Below are 23302 nucleotides of genomic sequence, written 5' to 3'. Positions count from 1 at the left end.
GTCACGTCTCGTAAGTTATAAGACAAGACAGATCTCTGTGAATATAACTCAGTATCGATCATGTCATACGGACACTATGAAACTTTATTTTAAAACGAATGAAATAATAAAAACAAAATATGATAATCAGAAACAAAATAAAATTCGAAGGGTTAACATTTTCTTAAAGAAAACATGATTTTTTGTATGAATTTTTGGAGTCAAGCAAGTCAAGGGTTTAGTTGTGTTGTTATTGAGATTTGAGGGCAAGACAAGGGTTTAGTTATAGTCTCCTAAAACAAGCAAACATGAAGATAGAGTCTCTCAAATTAACATAGGCGCCTCTCTTAACATTAAAATTTGGTAATTTTTAATTTAATTTAATTGTACTCTCCTATATTTGCTCTTCCAATCTTGAAACCCATAAACCCTCTCTTAATCGTGCAGTTAACAAATAACTTCTCGTATATTAACCTCAAACTGCTCTATATTCTTCTCAATCAAAGTTAAGCAGCAGTAGAGAAGATGGGTGATGCCAAAAATGGGACATTTGATATCAATGATTATACCATTATCAAGGAAGGAGAAGCTGAAATTCTTATGCATAAAAAAAACCAAGTTTTTTTCAATAAGACTCAGGTTTTATTCTTCTTTTTTGTCTTGTAATTACTCTAATTTTGTTTGATTTTAATTGGGTTTGTTGTTTTTTGATTGGAGTTGAAGTTTATTGGGTAAAAATTGTGATCTTTGTATTGGGATTTGAGTTGATTGCTTCATTTGCTTGTTGTTTAATGATTTCATATAGCACAATTACTTTGTAAGGCGGCTTTACACAAATTTATTGCGAAACAGGATCTTTTAGTAACCACTTTTACCCACTAATAATAAGGTTGTGTTTGAATCCCTTTTGCAATTATATTAGTGTAAAACCGCCAAGACTAACTCGTATTTGTTGTATTAGTTGCTGTTGGGAAGTATACGGCCTTCTTCTTTCGGACTGAAACTATTCGAACTGAACTGAACTGAACTGAAGAACAAACTTAATTTAAATTGAACTGAAGCGAACAGAAATTAAGTCCAAAAGAACCGTGCCTAAATAGACAAAGTTCGAACTTTAGAGTGGTACCCGGGTGATCATTGTTCGAGTAGTGATGAAAGGGGTGTTTCCACTTTTTTGTGTGGATTGAAGTGTGAAAACATGGATATTTATGTACTTAAATCAGTAGTTTATTGTTATCGGATTCAGCCTATTCAAAGAGAAAGGAGTTACTTGTTTGCTTGATTGGGTTTGTACTTTTAGGATTGGAATTGATTTTGGTTGGATAAAAATGTGATCTTTGTATAGGGTTTTGGAGTAGATTGCTTGTTCAGTTATTTTGCATAAGGATTCATACTTTTCGTTTCTTTTTGATTGAATATGTTTGTTTTATCCTTTTGCGAAGTTTTTAGCAATATAGTTAAAAATTTAGAACTTAAGAGTTAGATGATTGGGTTGAATGATTTTGTATCTGAGTCAAATAAAATCACCCATGTTTCCATTGTGCTTCAGGGAAGTTTGTTTGTGAAAGTGTGACAGGTTAATAAAGTTTTTCACTTCCTGAAAGTCTGTTACTCATCAGATTTGGCTGCCAAGTAATAGTTTTAGTATATGTTCTCTCACGAACAGTATGAGATTTATCACATGTCTTATATTGGCACGCTGATAATGAATGTGTGTGTATGATACTATGAAAGGGTGTATTTTCTTTCTATAGAGGACCGAGGAGTGAAAACTCGAAGATTTCTGTACTTGGACAAGTTATAATTTTATTGGAGAGAATTAAAAAGTTCTTTGCTATCGTTAGGGTTCTTGTTTATGGATAAGTATCTGATGGGCAGGAGTGGCTCATGCGCAGGAAAGTTGGTCGACCGACCATGATCTTAGTTATTGTGTTCCCTGATGTTTTGATGTGCCCAAGTTTTATTGAGTGGACAAGTTGTGCAGTTGCTGAGTGATGTTCCAAGAGATAGATGTCTGTCCTTCACCTGATTTCTGAATCTCAAATCTTTTCTGAATTTGATTGACTGGTCTTTGTCACCCCACCTTTGATTAATGTCTTTGTTGTTGAATTCTGATTTGTGCTGTTCTATTCATAAAAATTATTCAATGATTGAACGCAATCTAAAAGGCTTTGCAATAGTTGAAGTTTATCATCATTTGCCGTTTGTTAAATGTCAGTTGCATGATTCTAACATGTGGTATATCCTTCTGTGTTAACCAGGTTAATAATCGGGACATATCCATCGCTGTCCTGAGGACTTTTATAAATAAACGTAAAGAAGAGCATGAAGCATTTGTATCAAGAAAAGCTAAAGGGGCGCTTAAAGCTTCTGAAGAAAAGTCCGATGCCCCTGTTAACGGTGAGAAACCAGTAGAATTGGAGGTGAACAACATTAATGGGGCCTGTGACGGTAATTCTGCCGAACCCATGGCTGAGGATGTTTGTGGTATCACTGCTGATGAGCCAAAGAAAGCCACGGAAGTAAAGGCTCAGCGACAACCCAAGCCTACAAAAGTTCTTGAGGTCATTATCTCTTATTATCAAGTCTTGTACTGTGACGGTCTCATCTGTGACAAATCCTTTCATATTCCTCATTTAGTTGCCGGGTTAATAGTTGCTGTCACATATAAGACCGTCTAATATAAGTTTTTCGGGATAATCTCCGCTTTTAGTGTACATAATTTTTGTTGGATGCTGAACTTTTATCCCCTCCATTGAAGGCACTATTTTTGTATGATGATTGTCTATGTCCAAATCTATAGGCATTGTCTGCATCTGGCTTAAGAGCTCTGAGATATGCACGTGAAGTGGAAGGTGTCGACAAGGTTGTTGCGCTGGACAATGATAAAGGTAGCCCTTTTTTTTTAAAAAAAAAAAAATTCTGTACGCGTCAACTCTTTTTACTCCAAAGACAATATTTTGCGTAACAAATGATTTTGAAAAGACTACTCGTAATTTGTTTGCATAATAATTTGCCTCCTGTGCATTGGGGTCCGCCTTCACGTCAGGCCTTGCGCCTTGTCTCCCCAATTTGCCATTTATAGCTAAGGGCTAAGGCAGCCTTAGCTTCTGCATTGCCGATGTTGGGGAGCTTAGCTGGTCTGCATGTTTCCCTTAGTAGATTGTTTACTGGAGTCTCTGGACAGTTCCTCCTGTTCTGATTTTGCATTTGAACTCTCAATAAAAGTTTAGGAATTTTATCAGAGATAATTTTTTCTTTCTTTTGCAGCTTCTGTTGAAGCATGTCAACGGAATATAAAATTTAATGGTTCTGTGGCATCTGCAAAAGTTGAATCAAACTTCGCTGATGCACGGGTCTATATGCTCACTCATCCCAATGAGTTTGATGTGGTATATACTCTTACTTGTAAATCTTTCCATGACCCTAAATGACTTGTATTTGGATGTCATCTTATATTTGATACTTTAAACTCTTAAAACTGAATGGTCACATTTGGTTTGAAAGAAGATTATGCTCTTTTATTAATTTTTCTATCATTGAATTTAAATTTTGTGGACACCTGAAACTTAGGGTATGTTTGGATTGAGGAATTTGGAGGGAAAAGAGAGGGAGGGAGAGTAGGGGATTTAAAATCCCCCCCCCCCCTTTCTCTCCACTTTTGCTATCCAAACACACCCTTAAAGAATCCCTCCAGCTTTTTATGTATGATATTTTTGTGTTTTGAGAGGTTGATTTGACTTCAAATTTTAGAAAATTTGTTACGAGGGAAATTTTGGAACTTGTACCTTCATATTTGTAGCGAAAATGAATTCATAAGGGTATACATTTCAGAATATTTCCTCATATTTTGAGAGATACAGGAGATTGAACTGTGTGTCTTAAAATGCGAGACTGGCTATATATGAAACACAGGGAGTAAATTATACTGATGTGCAACAATTTGTATTATCTTCTTGTGACTTCTTCCTCGCTGTCAGTGGTGCTTTGTTTTATCTCCTTCATAGCTTACTAACACGTAGTTACGGCTGTATGTATTCAATTCAGGTTGATCTTGATCCATATGGTTCACCATCTGTGTTTTTGGACTCTGCTGTTCAGTCTGTTGTTGATGGGGGCATGATAATGTGCACAGCGACAGATATGGCTGTGCTTTGTGGGGGTAATGCTGAGGTTTGCTATTCAAAGTATGTAATTTCCTAATCTTCATGGCTGGTTGTTGAATTTTCGTAGTGGAATTTGTTTTATGATGTAGTACTGAAACTTGATTTTTCAAACAGGTATGGTTCAATTCCATTGAGATCAAAGTATTGTCATGAAATGGCTTTGAGGATTTTGCTTGCCTCTATTGAGGTGGGTTATAAACATTGTTTCCCTCTGTTCTTTTGAGATCTGTTTTCTCTTTCCTCTTTCCTCTTTTCCGTCCGTGAACAAGTTAAAGAACATACTAAGATGTGGATTGAAATGCAAGTTGATGGTAGATGTGTGGGTTATGAACCATATTGACCATAAATAACATACAAAAAGAGTGATTCCCAAGTGACGAGTTTATTCGTTATCATAAAATGGGAACGAGGAAGTTTATTCATTGGCAAACTTTTTACATTAGAAATTATAATCCATCATTTGCGTAATTATACATTGTGTTTTTATTGTCTGTTCTAGACTTGTAGGCAGTTTTCGAAAAATGTATACTAGTTATACAATCCTGGTTAAATGTTTGAGCTTTTATCATTGTTTACATTTAGGTGATTTGAATGCTGAATGGGCTTGATAAATATGACATCAAGAGTGAAATATCCAAACTCCAAATAAATGGAAAAAACTGTAACTCTGAGATTTGTTTGTTAGTAGGCTGAGACCTATGATTTTCTCAGTTTTAGCTCTTGTTCGAGTAGTTGTACACTTATACATGAACGAGAGATCGAGACATGAAGGACTACATGTCTTTTGACCGCATATACTTTGTTCATTTGCTGAAAACGATTTTCAACTTATCTATGTCAACGAATTGAAAGTTATAATAGATTGTCACCAAAGCATTTTTTTTTAATTTGCCATTGAGAGTGATAGAACATGATATGAGATTTCTCGGGCTTGAAGAGAGAATGGTGATGGAGAGGGCACAACGGAGGGAAATTATACATGTGGATTTTTAGTATCTGCTCTTGTTTGAAATATTTAGTGTTTTTATTTTATAATTATTTTTAACAAAATCATTTGTTCTTTTCGGATTGATTACACGTTTTACCAAAAAAATTATAAAATAATACTTGGTGTAATTTTAAGCTATTTCGTAGAATTAATTTTTCCTTCAATTTTCAAAACATCGTTTTAATTTGTATTTTCGATTTAAATTCCAAGTTTTTATAAAAGAAATTTGAGCTTTGATTTTCAAACCTTAGGTTTAACTTGACTTTTGTATGATGTTTCACTCTCCATTTACTTTTCACTTTTCTTTTTCTATGTTTTTGCATTTTGAGGTGTGCGAACCTATGTATGGTTCTAAAGGATGATTCATGTTAGCCGACCCCAAATCATTTTGGGATTAAGGCTCTGATGTTTGCCATTGAATGCATGGAGCTAATCTTTTGACTGTCCTGTGTAGAGTCATGCCAATCGCTATAAACGCTATATTATTCCAGTACTCTCGGTCAGCATCGACTTCTATATTCGAGTTTTTGTTCGCATATACAGGTAAGTGACATATTGTTCTTAATCTAATCATATGAGGCTGTTGTTTCAAAGTAATCTACCAGTGAACTTTCTTTGATTAAACAGTGAGTAATGGCTTTTGGTCATTATGTGTTTGTTTCAGTTCTGCAAGCGCTATGAAGGAGACCCCACTCAAACTATCGTATGTATACCAGTGTGTTGGATGTGATTCCTTCCATCTCCAACCTCTAGGAAGAACGGTCACAAAGGTATTCTTGGAATTCAGATAGGCTCTTCATTTTGTGCACCTTTGTAGCAAGCGTTTCAGCTTCCCAAATTCTCGTATGAGACGGTCTCATGATAATGTTATCGTGGGACTGACCCATACCATTTTTAAAATGAGGTAGTTACTCTTTGAGATAGTGGGTTAATATGTATATGGGTGGCTATAGCTAACAATGAGTCTTGTTTGAGACAGTTGTAAAGCCGTCCCATACAAGTTTTTGGATATAACTGAAGGGGTTGGTCTTACATTATATTATTGCAAAATGGTCATACAAGAGACTAATTTTTTTAATTAGTAATAAAGTGGTTGGTCTCACATTATATTAGAGTGAGACGGCCTTGTTTTTTTTTTTTTTTTTTTTTTTTTAAATGAATAAATTGGTTCGTTATTCTTGTTTGTCCAGAACAAGAGTGTGAAATACTGCCCGGGCTATGGTCCTGTCATCCCCCAAGATTGTACTGATTGTGGTAAGAGATTCAACATGGGCGGGCCTATATGGTCTGCTCCTATACATGATCAAGAATGGGTGACCTCCATTTTGACTGATGTGAAAGCTATGAAGGATCGCTATCCTGCTTATGAACGTATTGTTGCTATCCTAACAACAATTTCAGAGGTATGTTATACTCCGTATAACAATATTATTTTTCACAAACTCTCATATGAGACAGTCCCACTCTCTTGATAACATTATCGTGAGACCGACCCTTATAATGAGACGTTACTTTATTTCGATATTTTAATTGGTTGATGGGTAGATTAGGGCAGCGGGTTTGTTAAATGGTTTAGCCTCACACTAAAATCGTATGAGATCACTTGTGAAGAGATTAATTGATTTTTGTAGAATAAATAATTTTTAAGTTTTTAACTCTCATATGGATTCTTATATTCTAACTGTCATACACAGGAGCTACCTGATGTACCATTGTTTTTGTGCCTGCACAATCTGTGTGCAACTGTGAAGTGCACAGCTCCTGCAGCTGTAATTTTCCGTTCTGCCTTGCTTAATGCTGGATATCGTATATCAGGAACACATGCCAGTCCACTGGGTCTAAAAACGGATGCTCCCATGAACGTCATTTGGGACATTATGCGTTGTTGGGTAAGTAACATGAAGCCGTTCATTCTCAAAGACAAGAGTTCTTTCAGTCTACTCTAAATTAAATACTCCCTCCGTCCCGATCAATTGTTGTCATTTGGTTTTGGCACAAAGACCAAGAAAAGAGAAATAGACCAATTACTAAATGACAAGTGTAACAAATTGAGTGTGAATGATCAAATTGTTCATTAAGTTCATTCTTAAAATAGAAAGGACAACTCACTGAGATACTCAAATATAGAAAAGGACAACAAATGACCATGACAGAGGGAGTAGAATTTAGCATTTTTATTCTTCATCTCCAAATCATGAGAAGATTTTAGTTGGAGGGGTTCTCACTTTTTTTTGGCACTTTACCATGATACTCGGAAACCCTAATATACACAATTCGGCAATTTGAGGGCATATACTGTCTGTGTAATTCATGAACTCACGAGGAATCTGCATGGTATATGTAGGTGAAAAACCACCCAGTAAAACCTCAGGCTCCTGATCAATCAGGAAGTGTTATACTTTCCAAGGAACCAGAACTTCAGGTACATATAATTTTTCAGTTTTCCCCGACCTATATCTTCCCTTCTCATGGCCTTCCAATTTCTCTGTTTAAATTGATTTATAATTAAATATTGTAAAATCATTCATTAAAGACACACATACCATAAATTACGTAATTACTAGAAGTTGTTCTTTGAGGGTTAATTTACGATAATACTAGTGTAAAACCACCTTACATATGTGAGAATTTGTGTTACCAAATCTTATTTTTGCAGGCAAACTTCACTCGAGCGGTCGCCTCTTTAAGCAATGCTCAAGCAAAGAAAGTAGCTCGATTTCTTCCAAACCCAGAAAAGCATTGGGGTCCGAAGCTTAGGGCAGGCCGTCAAGTTACCAACAAACATGTCTCTCTTCTTGGCCCTGATGCCATTAATGGTTCTTCTAGCCATGAAGAAAGTGAACAGCCCAACGGTAAGCGTCTGAAGACTGACGATACGGCCTCCGAGCCAGAACCGTAATATTCCTTCTTTTTAACGTTTTCTTCAAAATTATGTTTTCATGTTTTGATGACATGATGTTTTAAAGTTTACACGATTTTTTGATTGAACTCTTAGTGATTAGATTCCTCTATATATTGATAGTAAGTGAACTAGTGAAGATGCTTGCCTTTTTGCAGCTTAACTATTGTTCTATCGACCATGGTATCAAATATCGATTCTATTCATGAATCTGAAAAAGTCGACATGGCTTAATCCCAAATGTTAAATACATACGTGGTTGGTTGATTTTGCCTTGAAAGTGTCGAAGTGGCAACTTCAAACAAATTCATATTATAGTGTTTTAGTCCATATGATATCCTGCGATTGAGAAGACAATCTGTCGGCGATCCTTTTAAAAGGGTTTTGGACAAGTTTTTGAAAAATTGCTCTGTCGGACCGTATAAAAGCCAAACAATGAAACAAGCACAGGTCTCTTTATTCTTATAAGACAAAATATAGCTGATTACAATAAGAGTTTCAATTCAGCAATCACAGAAAAGCTAATGTTGTGACCAAAGAAGCCCGAAAGAAAAGCAAAAGTACAGAAGTAAATACTGAAAAATATAACAGGACTGGTACAAAAGCGGGTAACCAGCGTCATCTTGGCAATGATGAATTTGGCTTCTTAGCCGGGTTGATCTACTTGGAGGCATTGGCCTGCTTAGGTGGGTTAAGCTCATCCCAGGCCTCGATCCAAGTGACCATAGCATCAGCGAGCTTGTCGAAGTAGGGATCGAGCTTGGTGAGTTTGTCCTTGACTTGCTTAGCAAGTTCACGGTAGCACTGCTGGACAGTGGTGCATTCTTTTGGAATGACTGCAGATTGGAAGAAGGGGATTATCTCTTCTTGCCAGAATATGCCCTTGTACTCTTTCCTTAAGTTTGTGAATGGGTTGCTGGCTTTGCTGTGGTAGATGTATGGTAGACCCGTCTTCACTCCTAGTCCCAAATGGTCGCATATCACCTGAAACCAAATCCATCCATATTTATTTGAATTTCCGTGTTAGATGAGCATTTATCAGCTAATTAGATAGTAGGGAGTGAATCAAGGCACCTTAATGCACCATCCAGCCCACATATCGTCGTAACGTCCGATTGGCTGACCATCACCCATAAGGCCAAAGTACATGGCAGGGCCGATGAGATCTCGGTCAAAGGCCAGGTTCATACCACACATGGGGAACAATGTTGTCTTTGGGATAGTCAATACAGCATCCACATACCTAAAATCACACAAATTTTATTGAATACATTAATCAAATAATCATGGATGGACTCGTGATCCGGGTTCAAATATGTCGGCATTTAGAATAATAATCCGGACTAGAATATTGACTGAAGATTTGATAGTTAAGTGTGCTGGTAGACTCGCCTAGTGTTCCTTTCAAGAGGCTTGACAAGCTGTGTTGGTGCATCGTAATCAGGGATGTTGAGCCATAGACCATGGGAAACGGCCGTTGGAACACCCTCGCGTAGGCTGAAGGGGTATCCACGCACAAAGTCGGCACCATCACGGAAAGGATCATACAAAGTGTTGAAGAAGAAAGGGGTTGATGGGCACAAAAGGTTCTTTATGTGTTGCTCCAGTGCATTTATGTCTTTTCCAGATGGGTCTTTCGCAACCTATGCATAAATCCAAGAAAACAAATTAAAATAAAAGCCTTAATTCCCAGGATAAATTTGTGAAACTGGTATTGTTTGACAGAATTAAGAGGACAAATTTGAGATGGAAGAGCATATGATTCCTGTCGGAAGGGCTATTGCATCAAATTAAAGATCGAAAGTGAAATCCCCAACTCCCTTAGAATAAACGTAAACTATTCACTGAGATAGAGGGAGTAATTATTGAATTCAATGATGCATCATCCATTTGTAATGGAAGAGCATCCAAAAAGCTTCAAATTTGAGAAGGAACTATCTATGTACACATGTTTTAAAAACTTGTTATATAAAATAAAAGATAAACAAATACTTGTGACGAAGAAAGTATTAAAAAATCATTGTATGTCCTACAACGGTCTTACAAGAAACAAACCGATCTTATTATCATCCAAGCCCCCATATAAACATGCAACAAAATATCATCAAGATATAAGAAAAATATGATTTTTATCGAGAAACGGGCAAAATCCGGATATAAATTCAAATTTCAACCCACAAAATTCCAACTGCAACACAACTAAATTCATATACCAAAATCAACAAAGAATTTACGTCAATAAAAACGAAAAACAAAAGAAAGAGAAAGGGAGACATACAAAGCAATCATCATCAATGGTGTAGATGTATTTCTTCTTAGAAACCATGTACCCGAAACAACGACAAGCCGAATCCTTGAAGGAAATGCAACTAGCCTTAGGACCCAACATTTTGTTAATGTCATTTCTATTGTAAAGTTCATAATCGAACCCTACCGGAACGTTGATCGTTTTTGTAGGATCACCATCTTGTACAATGATCAAATGGTATTTTTCAAAGAACGGTCTCCACATTTCGAGGAAATCGAGATTCCTGATTGTCGGAATCACGATGTCAAGCTCGTCTTTCAGCAATGGTGTCGACATTTTTGATCAAACCAGGAAAAAAACAGAGCATATGAAGAGTTAGTTATGGAAAAACGGTTGATTTATTTCGTAAGTAGAAGAGAGTGTCATATATAGTGAGCATTTTATAGGAGAAAATGTGAAGTACGTGGTAGCACGTGCGTGAACGGCGTGTTCGGCACGTGATTTTGCTCTTTGCGTTTCCTTAAATTAAGGTTTTTTTTATGGGGGAAGTGAAAATAAACGAGTGAGGTAGCGTTACTTCAGGTGTGCTCTATTTTAAAGGTGGTGTGTTAGAAGGGAAAAAAATTGGAAGAGTTCAATGCTATTTATGCCATGTTTTCTGTTGGAGTAAAGTGAAAAGTGGAATAATTAGTCTCTCTTATGATATAGAGTATTCATTATAAGTGAGAGACGGGTCGGATTGTATACCAAATTATGTTAATATAGTTAAAGGTGACCCATTTTGTTAGGAAATAAAATAATATTTCTTCTCATTCATTATAATGTTCTCATATCATAGGAGCACAATACTTTAGGAAAACTATAAAAAAATGAGGAAATGGTTGGGTGGGGTTTCGTGATAGGGGAGATGGATGAATAATTAAGAGTTAAATAAAGAATTGTGCGGCCAAAACATTAAGGAAAACAATAAAATAAGAGTAAAAGAGTTGTGTGGGGTTTGGTGATAGGAGAGAGAGAGATGAATAAAATAAGAGTAACAATTACCAAAAAAAGAAAGGGGAACATTACTTAAATAATCCTTTTTGAGAAAGAGGGAACATTATAGTGAATGAGGGAGTAGGTGATAAGACACTGACATATAGACGCAATAAAAATGATTTCACAACAAAAAACAAATAATACTACCTAATCCTCTATTTTCTTACCTTTGTTTTTGGGCACAATGATTAAGGAGGGAGTTAAAATATGAATAAAACATTATCGTGGGTCTTGTTGAGTGGAGAGAGAGTAGAATAATTAGGAGAGTTAAACAAAAGTGAATAAAGGTGACTTATGCTTAATTGTTCCCTTCAAATTTGAGTTCCATAATTTAGGCTGTTTTTCCTTTATTTTTCACCATTTCGATTCGACTTAGCTCTATTCGATTTAGTTCGATTCGATTCACTCCATTCATTCGATTCGATTGATTCGATTCATTCGATTCGATTCGATTCATTTCATTTCATTTCACCACTCCATTCGATTGATTGATTGATTCGATTCATTCTCCATTAAGTTCAACTCATTTCAGCTTTACTCATCTTAAATTTAATAGTTATTATTAATTTTGTTATCAATAATACTATTTTTTAATATTATTATTCTTTATTATTATTATTATATTTAAAATATTGTTAATAATAATGTTAATAATAATTTATTTATTATAATTACTATTAGTATTATTATTATGAATATTATTATTATTAAAATGAATAATAATGTTATTGTTGTTGTTGTTGTGAATAATAATGTTATTAATGTTAATATTATTATTATTATTATTATTATTATTATTATTATTATTATTATTATTATTATTATTATTGTTGTTGTTGTTATAATTATTATTGGTATTATTATTAAAATTAATAACATTTATTATTAATATTATTGATGGGGCACACTCAACCGACTTGACCCACTAGCCAATATGGAGTCATACAAGTCAACACGCTTGAAAACATGGTTTAGGATTCGCTTGATACCCTACGAATCACGAATCGTTAAAACCGAATTCTATCAAATTGATTACTGAAAATACATATAACACATTTTCTATAAGCGAATCGCGAATCGGTAAGGCGTATTCATAGCGAATATGGTAACCATGCTTTCCAAGCGATCATTTGAGGTATACATAGAAACCTATAAATACCTCATTATTGACCAATCAATGGTAAAATACTTCTCACCAACAACTTCCTCTCTCTAGAAGTAAGACTACTCGAGCTACTATGAGAGGGCACGAAACCTTAGCTTCAAGCAAGGTCTCAACTATCCACCAGTACCTTAAGGCATCAGAGAAGGACCTATTGCGAACCCTTCGAGGCCCTATTTGTTACGCGTAAAAGATCCATCCGGAGAGAGCAAGCATAGGTTCGAGGTGCCATCGTTTGAGAGGAGCGCGTTGACCCGACCCGGATTCGAGCAACTCTTACATGAGTGTTTTTATTCGAAACAACTATTTTTACTAATATCATTATTAATATTGACATTATTATTTATTATTGTTATTAAGAATATTATTAGTAAAAAATTACTATTTTTTCATTATTATAATTTATGATTATTCATATATAATATTATAATTTTTTTCTTAAAATTTTTAGTATTAGTATAAATAGTATTATGCTATGAATATTAGTATTATTATAGCTGATAATAACAATAATATTAAATATTATTATTACTAATATTATTAATATTAATATGATTATTTCGATTCGATTCAAATCAATTCACTTTATTCGATTCGATTCATTCAACTCACTCTATTCGATTCGATTCATCAGCTCACTCCATTCGATTCGATTGACTCCATTCGATTCGATTCGATTCATTCAGCTCCATTCAGATTCGATTGATCAACTCTAAAAAGTCAGAAAGAACAGGGCCTTAGTCTATAATTAAGACTGTTCCAAATAGTTCCATAATTAAACAAAGTACATAATTTAGTCTATGATTAAAATTACAACATTGAGGGTACTTATGGAGACATGCCTCCATTTCATTAAATTACACGATTTAACCACCTAAATTATAGTACTTAGTCTTAGTTACAACAGTAAAATAAAATTACACAATACTTAGTCTTAATTATACAATTTAGAATGGGGATTAGAGAACTTCAGATTTGTGGCTGGATACTTCATGTCTTAATCAGCCAAGTTGGCCGTCCTTGAATCAAAATTCAAAGTAAACACATCCTCATACAACAGGACAATGCAAGACCCCATATTAACAATAAAGATGTTGAATTCAGAAGTGCAGGAAGTTCAGATGGGTGGAGTATTGAATTTGCTCATCAACAACCTAATTCTCCAGATTTAAATGTACTGGACTTGGGTTTTTTAAGAGCCATTAAGTCACTTCAACAAAAGAAAAAGTCCAAAGGTTTGAAAGAACTTGTATAAAATACCACAAAAGCATTTAATGAATTAGAAATGATTAAACTTAACTATATTTTCATCACATTGCAGGCATGCATGTTAGAAATACCACCATTAGCACGACAACCATCTACCCAAAGTTCCACCGTGAGCCACCACCAACAACCACCTAACCACACACCAACAATCAACAACAACACCACACACGGCTGCCAAAAACAGCCCCACACCAGCAGCATCAACAACAAACAACAACAACCCGTGACTCATCATACACCCACGATTTATACACCCTAACCAACCATATCCACCACCACGCCACCCATGTCCACGGTGCAACACGACCCTGACCAGCCACCACAGTTACCCTAAGCACGACCCTAAAGGCAGCCCTACACACGACACACGACACTCAACAACAAACAACACAACACCACCCTACACACACAGTTTTTAGCCACCAAACACAACCCAAACCACCACCAACCACACCACCGTGGAACACCACCACACTATTCCCAACCATGGTGAACCACGTCCCAAAACCCCACCTTTAATCCCTCCAAAACACGAGCCAAACATCAGCTCAACCCCAACAGTAATAACAACAACTCGACCACCCTATATAAACAACCGGTTTACTACCGCTAACCACCACCCACGACCACCAACATGATCTCCACTCCACCCAAGACAACACCCAGTCCTTAGCCTGCCTTAGGTCAGCCATGCACAAGGGTTAAAACCAGCGCAAAGTCGGTCCATTCAACAACAATAATAGCAATAATAATTACATGGTCAAACCCCTAAATACTCGGTCAATGGCGGTCAAGGGGTCGTCAACGATGGTCCAAGGTGGGTCAAGGTCATGGTGGGTCAACGACATAATTAATTGAAAGACGGATTAGTTATAAGACGGTCTTACCTATAGATCTTGAGGCGAAAGGATGATAAGGCCCCCTTTAATTCTCCCTTCAAATTCTCTCTCTCTCTCTCTCTCTCTCTCTCTCTCTCTCTCTCTCTCTCTCTCTCTCTCTCTCTCTCTCTCTCTCTCTTATGTGAGTTGTTGTGCAAAAGTAATTTATTAATAGGTCTAGTTTTGTTTTTATAGAAGTTAGGATGATACTAGGAAGTCTCTAGGAAAATCCCTTTTATTATGTCATATTATTATTATTACTATATTTATTGTTACTTGCTATAAATATTATTATAACAATATCGTCACAAGTAATGTCTTCCCATCTTATATTATTTATTATTATTATTATATATTCCGTTTCATAACATAATGTATTACTCCATACTTTTGGAAATGGATAATTATGTTTAGTAAGAAATTATTACTCGGAATCGTAGCGGGTTAAATAATAATAGGATACTATTCAGTTATATAGCTGTGAGATGGAATAATGGTAACAATACTAATAAAGAAAAAAGGTTGAAGAGTTAGGAACGATAAACACCTAAGAGGGGGAGGGGGTGAATTAAGTGTACCTTTTTAAAATTTGTTCTTAACTTAGTTAATTGATAACTTAAGTAGAGAACCTTAAAGCACAAACCTTGAAAAACTTAATAGAATGTAAGTTCACAAGATTGTACATCAGTTTTATGTCACAGTATAGCTGACTGTGACACAGAACTTAAATAGGTATGAACGAGAAATAGCAAAGTGAAAGAACATAATAGTAAATGAACAGACAAACGACATTTTTAAAAATTGGTTCAGCCTCTACTCTGAGGCCTACGTCCAACCATTATTTTATTGCTTGTTTAGAAATTTACTCAAACAATTAAACCCTTACAATGAAAATAACTCGCCAATCTACCCCGATTGCACTCAAACTTAAAGCTACTCCGCTTCAAGAGTTTATATGTTCTATCTCACAGGTTTACAGAGTCTTTGAATCTCAAGGGTTCATTTAATGAACTTGTAGATCACGATTAAGACTTAAACACGAGAATCATGGAACAAACTCATTATGTCACAGTGCATCGAACTGATACTTGGAGGTTTACCGTTTTTTGAAAACAAACGAAGACTTTTAAAATCTGAAAAACGTTTTGCAAATGCTTGAAGAACTAAGGCTTTAAATGCACAAATGATTTGCAAGGTTTTACAATAAATGCTTCGGAAAGTATTGGGAAATAAATGAAGCTAAGGCACACTATTTATAATGGATTTGATCACGAAGAAGTACAACTTAGGTTAATTAAATCCAATATAAAATAGGTAGCCTTTGAGTGATGGTAAGTGTTAAGTTTTAGGCTTGAGGCACAAGACTTTAATCAAAATCAGAAAACTCTTCCCAAAACACTCAACATGTGACATTTTACCAAATTGGCAAAAAACTTTTCTAGCTTTAAAACTTTGACAAGTTCAACTTACCATTTTGGTAAAAAGCAAATGCACACATCTAGAGGATTTAACAATGGAGATTAATGAGTTAAAATTTCAGATTTGTTTTCAAACTTTGATGATTCAAATGTTAAAGCTTTGAGAATATGAAATTTGTAAAGATTTTAACACTTAAACTTTTTGTATAAACATTCCTCCATACGGTAGTATCAGAAACCACAGTGCAGTACACTGTTGCATGGTTTTGCAGCCACTTGACGTTTGAGAATGTTACACTTACTCTTACAATTTTCGACTAAGGCTAGGATCATATCATTGTCTTGACTTCTTGTTGACTTCATTTTGATCTTGTTAGGCCTTCTTGAAAGTCCATTTGATTGCTTCAATCACTAAGCATTTGTAACTAAGAACAAACAATCAAATAACAAAGGAACTTGACATCATCAACTAAGTGTGTTCTAACAAATTCCCTCTTTGATGATGACAAGTTCAAACATGTGTGATATTCCCCCTTAGCCCTTGGTTAGTCGGTTTTTGGTCATTTCAACATAATTCATAATTTAAAAACATGATCAAGGTATGTGGAAAGTTTAACATGCTTGGCTAAGTAAAACATCTAACCATGGAAGCTAAGACATAAGCACGGTGAACGTTAGCCTAAGACTTACGAGATCACACATAAGCACATTAGAACTACTTCCCCCTCTTGACATCATTGATAAGGCTAAAGTCGTATCACCTTAATCAAAGTAAACCTAAATTACTACTAACTAATAGCTAGCGGTAAGAAGGGTCGAATCCACAAAGAGGCGAGGTAATTATTCTAGTTTGTTAATATTTAAGTCTGTCTTAAAGTAACCAATTTTTGGGGGTTTTGAATGTTTGATTTCTAACAACTAATAGCAAGTGAAATAAAGATGAATAACAATAATATTAAAGAGTCTAGGGATCGGGTTCACTAGATAGTCATCAAAGGGTAAGGTTTAATTCATTGATTGAGCAATATATATTTTTGAGAGTCATATGATCGGTCGATTCTAATATGTCTTTTAGATCTAACTTAACATGCAATCGCTATTATTAAGTCAGTCTAATTCAATTATCGTGGCCTATACTAGTCTTAACCCTGTCGGTGATAATCCTAGTTTATGCAAGACTAATCAATCAATTCTGACTAGTAATTAATCAACTAGATTTAAGACGATGATTAAACAACAATCAAAAGGCAATTTAACAATCAATTCATAAGTAATCCCTTTTCTAACAACCTAGATCCCCTTTCACTCTAGATAGAAGATTTAACTACTCATACTAATAACAATAACAACAATAACAATATAAGAAAACATGATTAACAATGATAAAAGATGAATAAAGATTGAATAATAACTATTGAAGAAAGATTAGAACAATACCGTAAAATAGCTTAGATCCGGAAGTAAGAACAATCATTAAACTAAACTAAGTATTCTAAGAGAGTTTTTAGAGGAATTCTACTAAACCTACGGAATATAAAGTGTAAATAAACAAGGGTACGAGTTTAGGTATTTATAATAAAACATAACCGACTTAAGGAAAATTGCGGAAACTATGGAAATAAGAGGTTCCTCGATCAAGCCTAGGGCTACTCGATCGAGTAAACAACTTCCTCGATCGAGCCTATGCTCAGTTGATCAAGGAACTACCCATCTTCAGCTCCTTTCTTTGTGTTGTCTTCTTATCTTCTCTTCCTTCATTCTTATGGATTCCCATGCCATGCTTCGTGTATTCCTTCATGGCTACTCTGCGATGCCCATTTCATTTCTTTGCTCCTCAAATGCATCATTCCTGCATTAAACATAAAAAAGCGGAAGTATCGACATTCTAACATAAAAGGCATGTAATTAATATAATTTAGCACGAAAACCGTATAAAAAACAATTAAGGGGAGGCATAAATATGTATATAATTATGACTCATCAATCATCAAGGAGGGATAAAACATGTTCGAACTAGCTATACGATTCAAACCAAATGCAAATATTGTTCGAGCAAAATAAAAAACATTCAGAGTTTGCAAAAGAGTCTTGGAACACAAGCCACAATATAATATTACGGGTTAAGAGAAGAAAGGTTTAGGGAGGCAATGTTGATGCCTTAGCTTTTAGCTTCTTGTCATCAAGACGTTCAAAGATGTCCTCATTCATGGTCCGGAGGTCAGTCACTTCATCCCTAAGCTTTGCATTTTCCTTGATTAAATGATTCACAAGCCCAACAAGTTGATCCAACTTGGCAACAACCACTCCCTGATCAACAGTTGAGCCAACCGTAGAATCACCTACACCTTGATTTTTCCTTACCAATTTTCCATTGCAAATCTCCATGTTCATCCGAGAAAGTAGGCCTGGAGTCATCTCATTACTCAAATTTTCAATTGCGGGGCTTCCTTTCATTACCAATCCTTCATTTACAAAAACAATGGAGAGCCACATGCCATATGGTACCACGACATTTTTGTCAAAGTTGCCATTTTGGAATTCGGTGGACATCTCTTGAATTCGGTGGAACATAAGACGGGGAAGGTTAATTGCTTTGTGTTTGGCAATGTGGTGAATAAGGAGCATGTCAAGGAGAGAGCATCTCCCTCGACTGTTATTGCTTGGAACAAGGTTTCGAAAGATTAGGTTAAAGATGAACCTAATTGGGGCAGTTAATTCAAGGGCATAAATGTTGGTTGGGCCATTATCGTCGTCAGGTCGAAGAATTTTCATGACTTGGGTGGAGGTAACTTCATCAATCTCACCCCAATCACGTTTTGGGTAAGTGGTAAGCCCGACATCACATACTTAAAGGTGGGCAGAACGTTTTTCAATGGTTAAGACAAAAGGCTTTTGGTTAATATAAGCTGAAAGGGTTCCAAATGCAACATCGACTCTGAATGTGGCATAGAATTGAATGATCTTAGATAAGTACATAGGACTGTATTTATCCAAGAGATTCACTCAACCCTGAGCATACATGACTTCTTTGAAATATTTGAAAGCAGGAGAAGTATCATACCATGATTTCTTGAACCTCCTTCCACTGTGAAAGCAAAAAATGAGCATACCGTGACATAGCTTGAGAATATCCTCCGGAAGATCGAGTGAATTGAGGTGATTAAGAACATCATTCTTGAATGATTCTCCATATGGTGTCACAATCAGGTCCATGTAAGTGTTGAGAGGGACCTTCTCCTCAATTATTTCATCCCCATCGATCATTTCCTCTACCAAGGTGGTTGATTTCTTGGGATACCTCGGTTTTTGAGAGGTGGTTGAACCCGTTCCCTTTCTCCTTTTTGTGGCGGATTTGGGCTTAGGAGGAGATGCATCCGAAGTTTCATCATAGCCAAATATTTCAACCATTTTCCTTTTAGATCTGGTCCTTGACGGCTTTTGAGAGAATAATGGGTCAAGCACATCATCAAACACCTTGTCGGCATCATTTGGGTCATCACCATCTTCCTCCAATCCAACACCATTTCCTTGATTGACATTCACTTCTTTTTCAGTTTCCTTTTCATTTACCAATTCATCATTACCATCACCACATTCTTTTTCAATTGATTTTTCTTCAATCACTTGGTCAACCGATTTCTCTTCAACTTCCTTTTCTTTCTCTTTCTCACCAGATTTTCTCTGATTTTCTTCTTACTTTTCATCAAGTCCCCCCTCTTTTCTTTTTTCTTTCTCACCGACGTCACCTATTTTTTCTTTTTTCTCATGTGATTTTTCAATCTCCTTCTCAATCTCACCCACTTGAGTAGTTTGCATGTTAGTGGTTTATTCTTCATCCGTATCAACATCAATTTTCGGGTCCAATCTAAGAGAGATTGGTGGCCTTCTACCACGACCACCTCTGTCACGACCACCACCTTTCTTAACTGCGGTCTTCTTTCGTGCAACGGTGGGGTTAGAAGTGGCAAGGACGGTCACATTAGTGTTTGCATCGGATTTTGGAGGCATTTTTCTTTTTGCAATGTATTTTGGGTTGAAGGCATTTCTGAGATTAAGAAGTTCTTGGGAATATTTTGGTTTGGGGGACATTTTAAGTATTTAAAAGGATAAAGTTATTTTTGACGGTTTGAGATGCAAAGGGAGTTGGTGGATGGTTTTGTTTAGTGGATAATAGAGGGTTTGGATATTTATATGGGAAGTAATGGCTTGGTTGGTGTGGTTAACTAAGGGGGAGATAGCCAAGGTGGACGGTTGACTGTAGAGAAGTAAAGGTGAGTAATATTTTGAATGGAGTTAGGTGATGTGACATAAAGAAGTTGAGTGGCTCAATATAATAAACTCAATGCAAAATAAGTTGTTTAATTTCTTTTGCTCGGTCCATTTGCATGCAACAAATAATGCACTTTGCTAATTTAATTAACATGTTAATCAATCCTCTAATCATTCATTAAGGCAAATAATCCAATTGTGTCACATGTCACCTAATAAACCAATTTCCAACCGAAGTTTTACAAATTGTTCTCTTTCTAACGGTTTTGTAAAAATGTCCGCAATTTGATTTCCCGTTCTACAAAAGCTTAGACATATATTACCTTTTTCAACTTGATCACGTAAGAAATGATGTCATATGTCGATGTGTTTAGTGCGTGAATGTTGTATTGGATTCTTTGATATGTTAATTGCACTAGTATTATCACACAATATCGGAGTAGTTTCGAACGTAATACCGTACTCATGCAATTGTTGACGTACCCAAGGAATTTGTGCACAACAAAGAGCGGCACTTACATACTCACTTTCGGCCGTGGATAAGGCAACGGTATTTTGCTTCTTGGATGCCCATGAGATGAGACATGGTCCTAGAAATGTAGCAATACCCGAAGTACTCTTTCTATCCAATGAGCTACCGGCATAATCCACATCTGAAAATCCTACAAGATCAAGTTCATAGTGAGTTGGGTACCAAAGATATAAGCCTTGTGTTCCAATAAAATACCTAAAAATCCGTTTGACGGCTTTGAAATGTGATTCCTTAGGATTTGATTTGAAACGGGCATAAACACACACACTAAATTGTATGTCGGGTCGACTAGCAGTCAAGTAGAGTAATGAACCAATCATACCTCGATATACCTTCTCACTAATGCTCTTACCATTTTCATCCCTATCAAGCTTGATTTTTGACACCATTGGTGTAGGCATAGGATTAGAATTAGTCAACCCGAAATTATTTAACAGTTCCTTTAAGTACTTTTGTTGATGAATCATTGTTCCTTTTTCACTTTGTTTAATTTGAAGACTAAGGAAGAATCCAAGTTATCTCATCATACTCCTTTCAAATTGGGAAGTCATTAAATCAGAAAAGTACTTATAAAAGGTATTGTTAGTTGCTCCAAAAATAATGTCATCAACATATACTTGCACAAGCAACAGTTCATCACCTCGTGACTTGATAAACAACGTTTTTGTCAACAGAACCACGCAAGAAACCGTTTTCCAATAGAAATTTTGAAAGCCTATCATACCATGCCCTAAGAGCCTGTTTTAAGCCATAGAGCGCTTTGTCAAGTTTAAAAACGTGGTTAGGAAGTTCGTTGTTTACAAAGCCCGAAGGTTGTTCGACAAAAACTTCCTTTTCAAGATAACCATTTAGAAATGCGGTTTTGACATCCATTTGAAAAAGTTTTATGCGTTGATAAGATGCAAAAGCTACAATCATTCGTATGGCTTCCAGCCTAGCTATCGGTGCAAAGGTTTCGTCATAATCGATTCCCTCTTGTTGGTTAAAACATTGCACCACTAGTCTAGCTTTGTTCCTTACAATTTCTCCAACATCATCTAACTTGTTGCGAAAGACCCACCGCGTACCAATTACAGTACGTTGGGAGGGCCTAGGGACAAGATGCCATACCTTATTTCTTTCGAATTGCTCTAATTCCTCTTGCATGGCTGTCACCCAGTATTCATCAGTCAGGCTACTGTGACATGGTCGGGTTCAATTTGAGAAAGAAATGCATCGTATGCACAGAAATTTTGAAGCGATGATCTGGTTTTTATTCCAGATGTTAGGTTACTGGTTAGGTTTGATAAAGGATGTGAGCTTTGGTGTTTCCATTTTTTGGGAACAAGTGAGTTTGAGGGATCGTTTTGTTCTTATGTCACAGTGGGTGTGACTGTTGCATGGGGATTATTTGGTGGGGGTGATTGTGGTTCATTCGTTATTTGGTTGGGCTGTTCTTCACCATCCACATTTTCCCTGGATGAGCTAGCATATTCTTGTGTTGGAGGATTATTAGTTCCTCCTGAATTTTGGCCAACATCCTCGAGTAACATTGGCTCCAACTGTTGCTCAAACTCTTCCACCACTTGATCCATATCACGTCGTGTCATTCCAATCTCAAAATCATCATCATACTCATCATCATCTTCATTATCAACTTGTGTATTTGAGACAAAGAGACTAGATTCGTCAAATATTACATGAACACTCTCTTCCATTTTTATAGTCTTCTTGTTATATACTTTATAAGATTTACTATGATCCGAATAACCAACAAAAACTCCTTCATCACTACGAGCATCAAATTTGCCTAGGTTATCGTTTCTATTATTGTGCACAAAACATTTACTACCAAAGCATTTCAAGTGTGAGATGTTAGGCTTTCTTCCTCGTAGTAACTCATAGGGAGTTTTCTCAATGATTTTTCTAATCATGACACGGTTGTAAATATAACAAGATGTGTTAACGGCTTCGGCCCAAAAATTCCTTGGCACTTTAGAGCTAATGAGCATGGTCCTAGCCATATTTTCAAGAGTTCGATTAATTTGTTCCACAACCTCATTTTATTGTGGGGTTCTTGCGGCCGAAAAATTGTGACTAACACCATTTTCATTAAAATAGGCTTCAAATGACGATTTCTCAAATTCGGTTCCATGGTTAGATCTCAATGAGACAAGTTTATAACCAAATTTGTTTTGAACCTTTTTGACCCAATTTAGGAATTCATCAAATGTTTGATCTTTAGAGCTTAAGAAAAGAAGCCAAACAAATCTTGTAAAGTCATTTACAATGACACAAATGTAGCGACTTCCACCTCTACTTACAACGCGTATGGGACCACATAAGTCAATGTGAATGAGTTCAAGAGGTAAGGATGTGCTAACAACCTTTTTGGATTTAAAGGAGCATTTGACTTGTTTGTCTTTGACACAATCATCACAAAGTGATTTAAACTCAAATTTGATGTTAGGAATACC

At 35.9% G+C, this 23302-nt stretch overlaps 2 protein-coding genes across 3 annotated transcripts; one reads left to right on the top strand and one right to left on the bottom strand.

Annotated features, from left to right (window-relative positions):
* Positions 1-211: 211 nt before the first annotated feature.
* LOC141643204 (tRNA (guanine(26)-N(2))-dimethyltransferase 2-like) lies at positions 212-8302 on the top strand. 2 transcript variants are annotated; one of them, XM_074452250.1, is made up of 13 exons: positions 212-342; positions 427-618; positions 2241-2543; positions 2783-2870; positions 3250-3371; positions 4027-4166; positions 4260-4332; positions 5588-5676; positions 5798-5903; positions 6324-6536; positions 6828-7022; positions 7478-7555; positions 7790-8302. In XM_074452250.1, exons 2-13 carry the CDS (start codon positions 505-507, stop codon positions 8030-8032), a joined length of 1764 nt encoding a protein of 587 aa, XP_074308351.1. In that variant the 5' UTR covers positions 212-342; positions 427-504; the 3' UTR covers positions 8033-8302. The 2 variants fall into 2 exon arrangements, with proteins under 2 accessions (XP_074308351.1, XP_074308352.1); XM_074452251.1 differs by having other exon boundaries at positions 244-342; positions 486-618.
* Positions 8303-8468: 166 nt separating this feature from the next.
* On the bottom strand, positions 8469-10775 carry LOC141643206 (putative UDP-arabinopyranose mutase 2). The gene is made up of 4 exons (XM_074452252.1): positions 10311-10775; positions 9425-9675; positions 9107-9275; positions 8469-9016 (listed from the first exon to the last, which is right to left on the bottom strand). Exons 1-4 carry the CDS (start codon positions 10614-10616, stop codon positions 8693-8695), a joined length of 1050 nt encoding a protein of 349 aa, XP_074308353.1. The 5' UTR covers positions 10617-10775; the 3' UTR covers positions 8469-8692.
* Positions 10776-23302: the final 12527 nt, after the last annotated feature.

The sequence above is a fragment of the Silene latifolia genome, chromosome 2 (genome assembly GCF_048544455.1).
Source record: "Silene latifolia isolate original U9 population chromosome 2, ASM4854445v1, whole genome shotgun sequence".
Lineage (NCBI taxonomy): Eukaryota > Viridiplantae > Streptophyta > Magnoliopsida > Caryophyllales > Caryophyllaceae > Silene > Silene latifolia.
Note: the sequence above shows the minus strand (reverse complement) of the source record. Positions and strands in the feature narration are given on the sequence as shown.

What these genes read in the sequence shown, in the direction of transcription:
- LOC141643204 (XM_074452250.1), top strand. Translation starts at nt 505, where the DNA reads ATGGGTGATGCCAAAAATGGGACATTTGATATCAATGATTATACCATT. An exon ending in TTTTGCTTGCCTCTATTGAG is followed by an intron (nt 4,333 to 5,587) that starts GTGGGTTATAAA and finishes TGTCCTGTGTAG; the next exon opens with AGTCATGCCAATCGCTATAA. An exon ending in GTTTTTGTTCGCATATACAG is followed by an intron (nt 5,677 to 5,797) that starts GTAAGTGACATA and finishes TGTTTGTTTCAG; the next exon opens with TTCTGCAAGCGCTATGAAGG.
- LOC141643206 (XM_074452252.1), bottom strand. Translation starts at nt 10,616, where the DNA reads ATGTCGACACCATTGCTGAAAGACGAGCTTGACATCGTGATTCCGACA. An exon ending in CCTCTTGAAAGGAACACTAG is followed by an intron (nt 9,276 to 9,424) that starts GCGAGTCTACCA and finishes GTGTGATTTTAG; the next exon opens with GTATGTGGATGCTGTATTGA. An exon ending in GGGCTGGATGGTGCATTAAG is followed by an intron (nt 9,017 to 9,106) that starts GTGCCTTGATTC and finishes ATTTGGTTTCAG; the next exon opens with GTGATATGCGACCATTTGGG.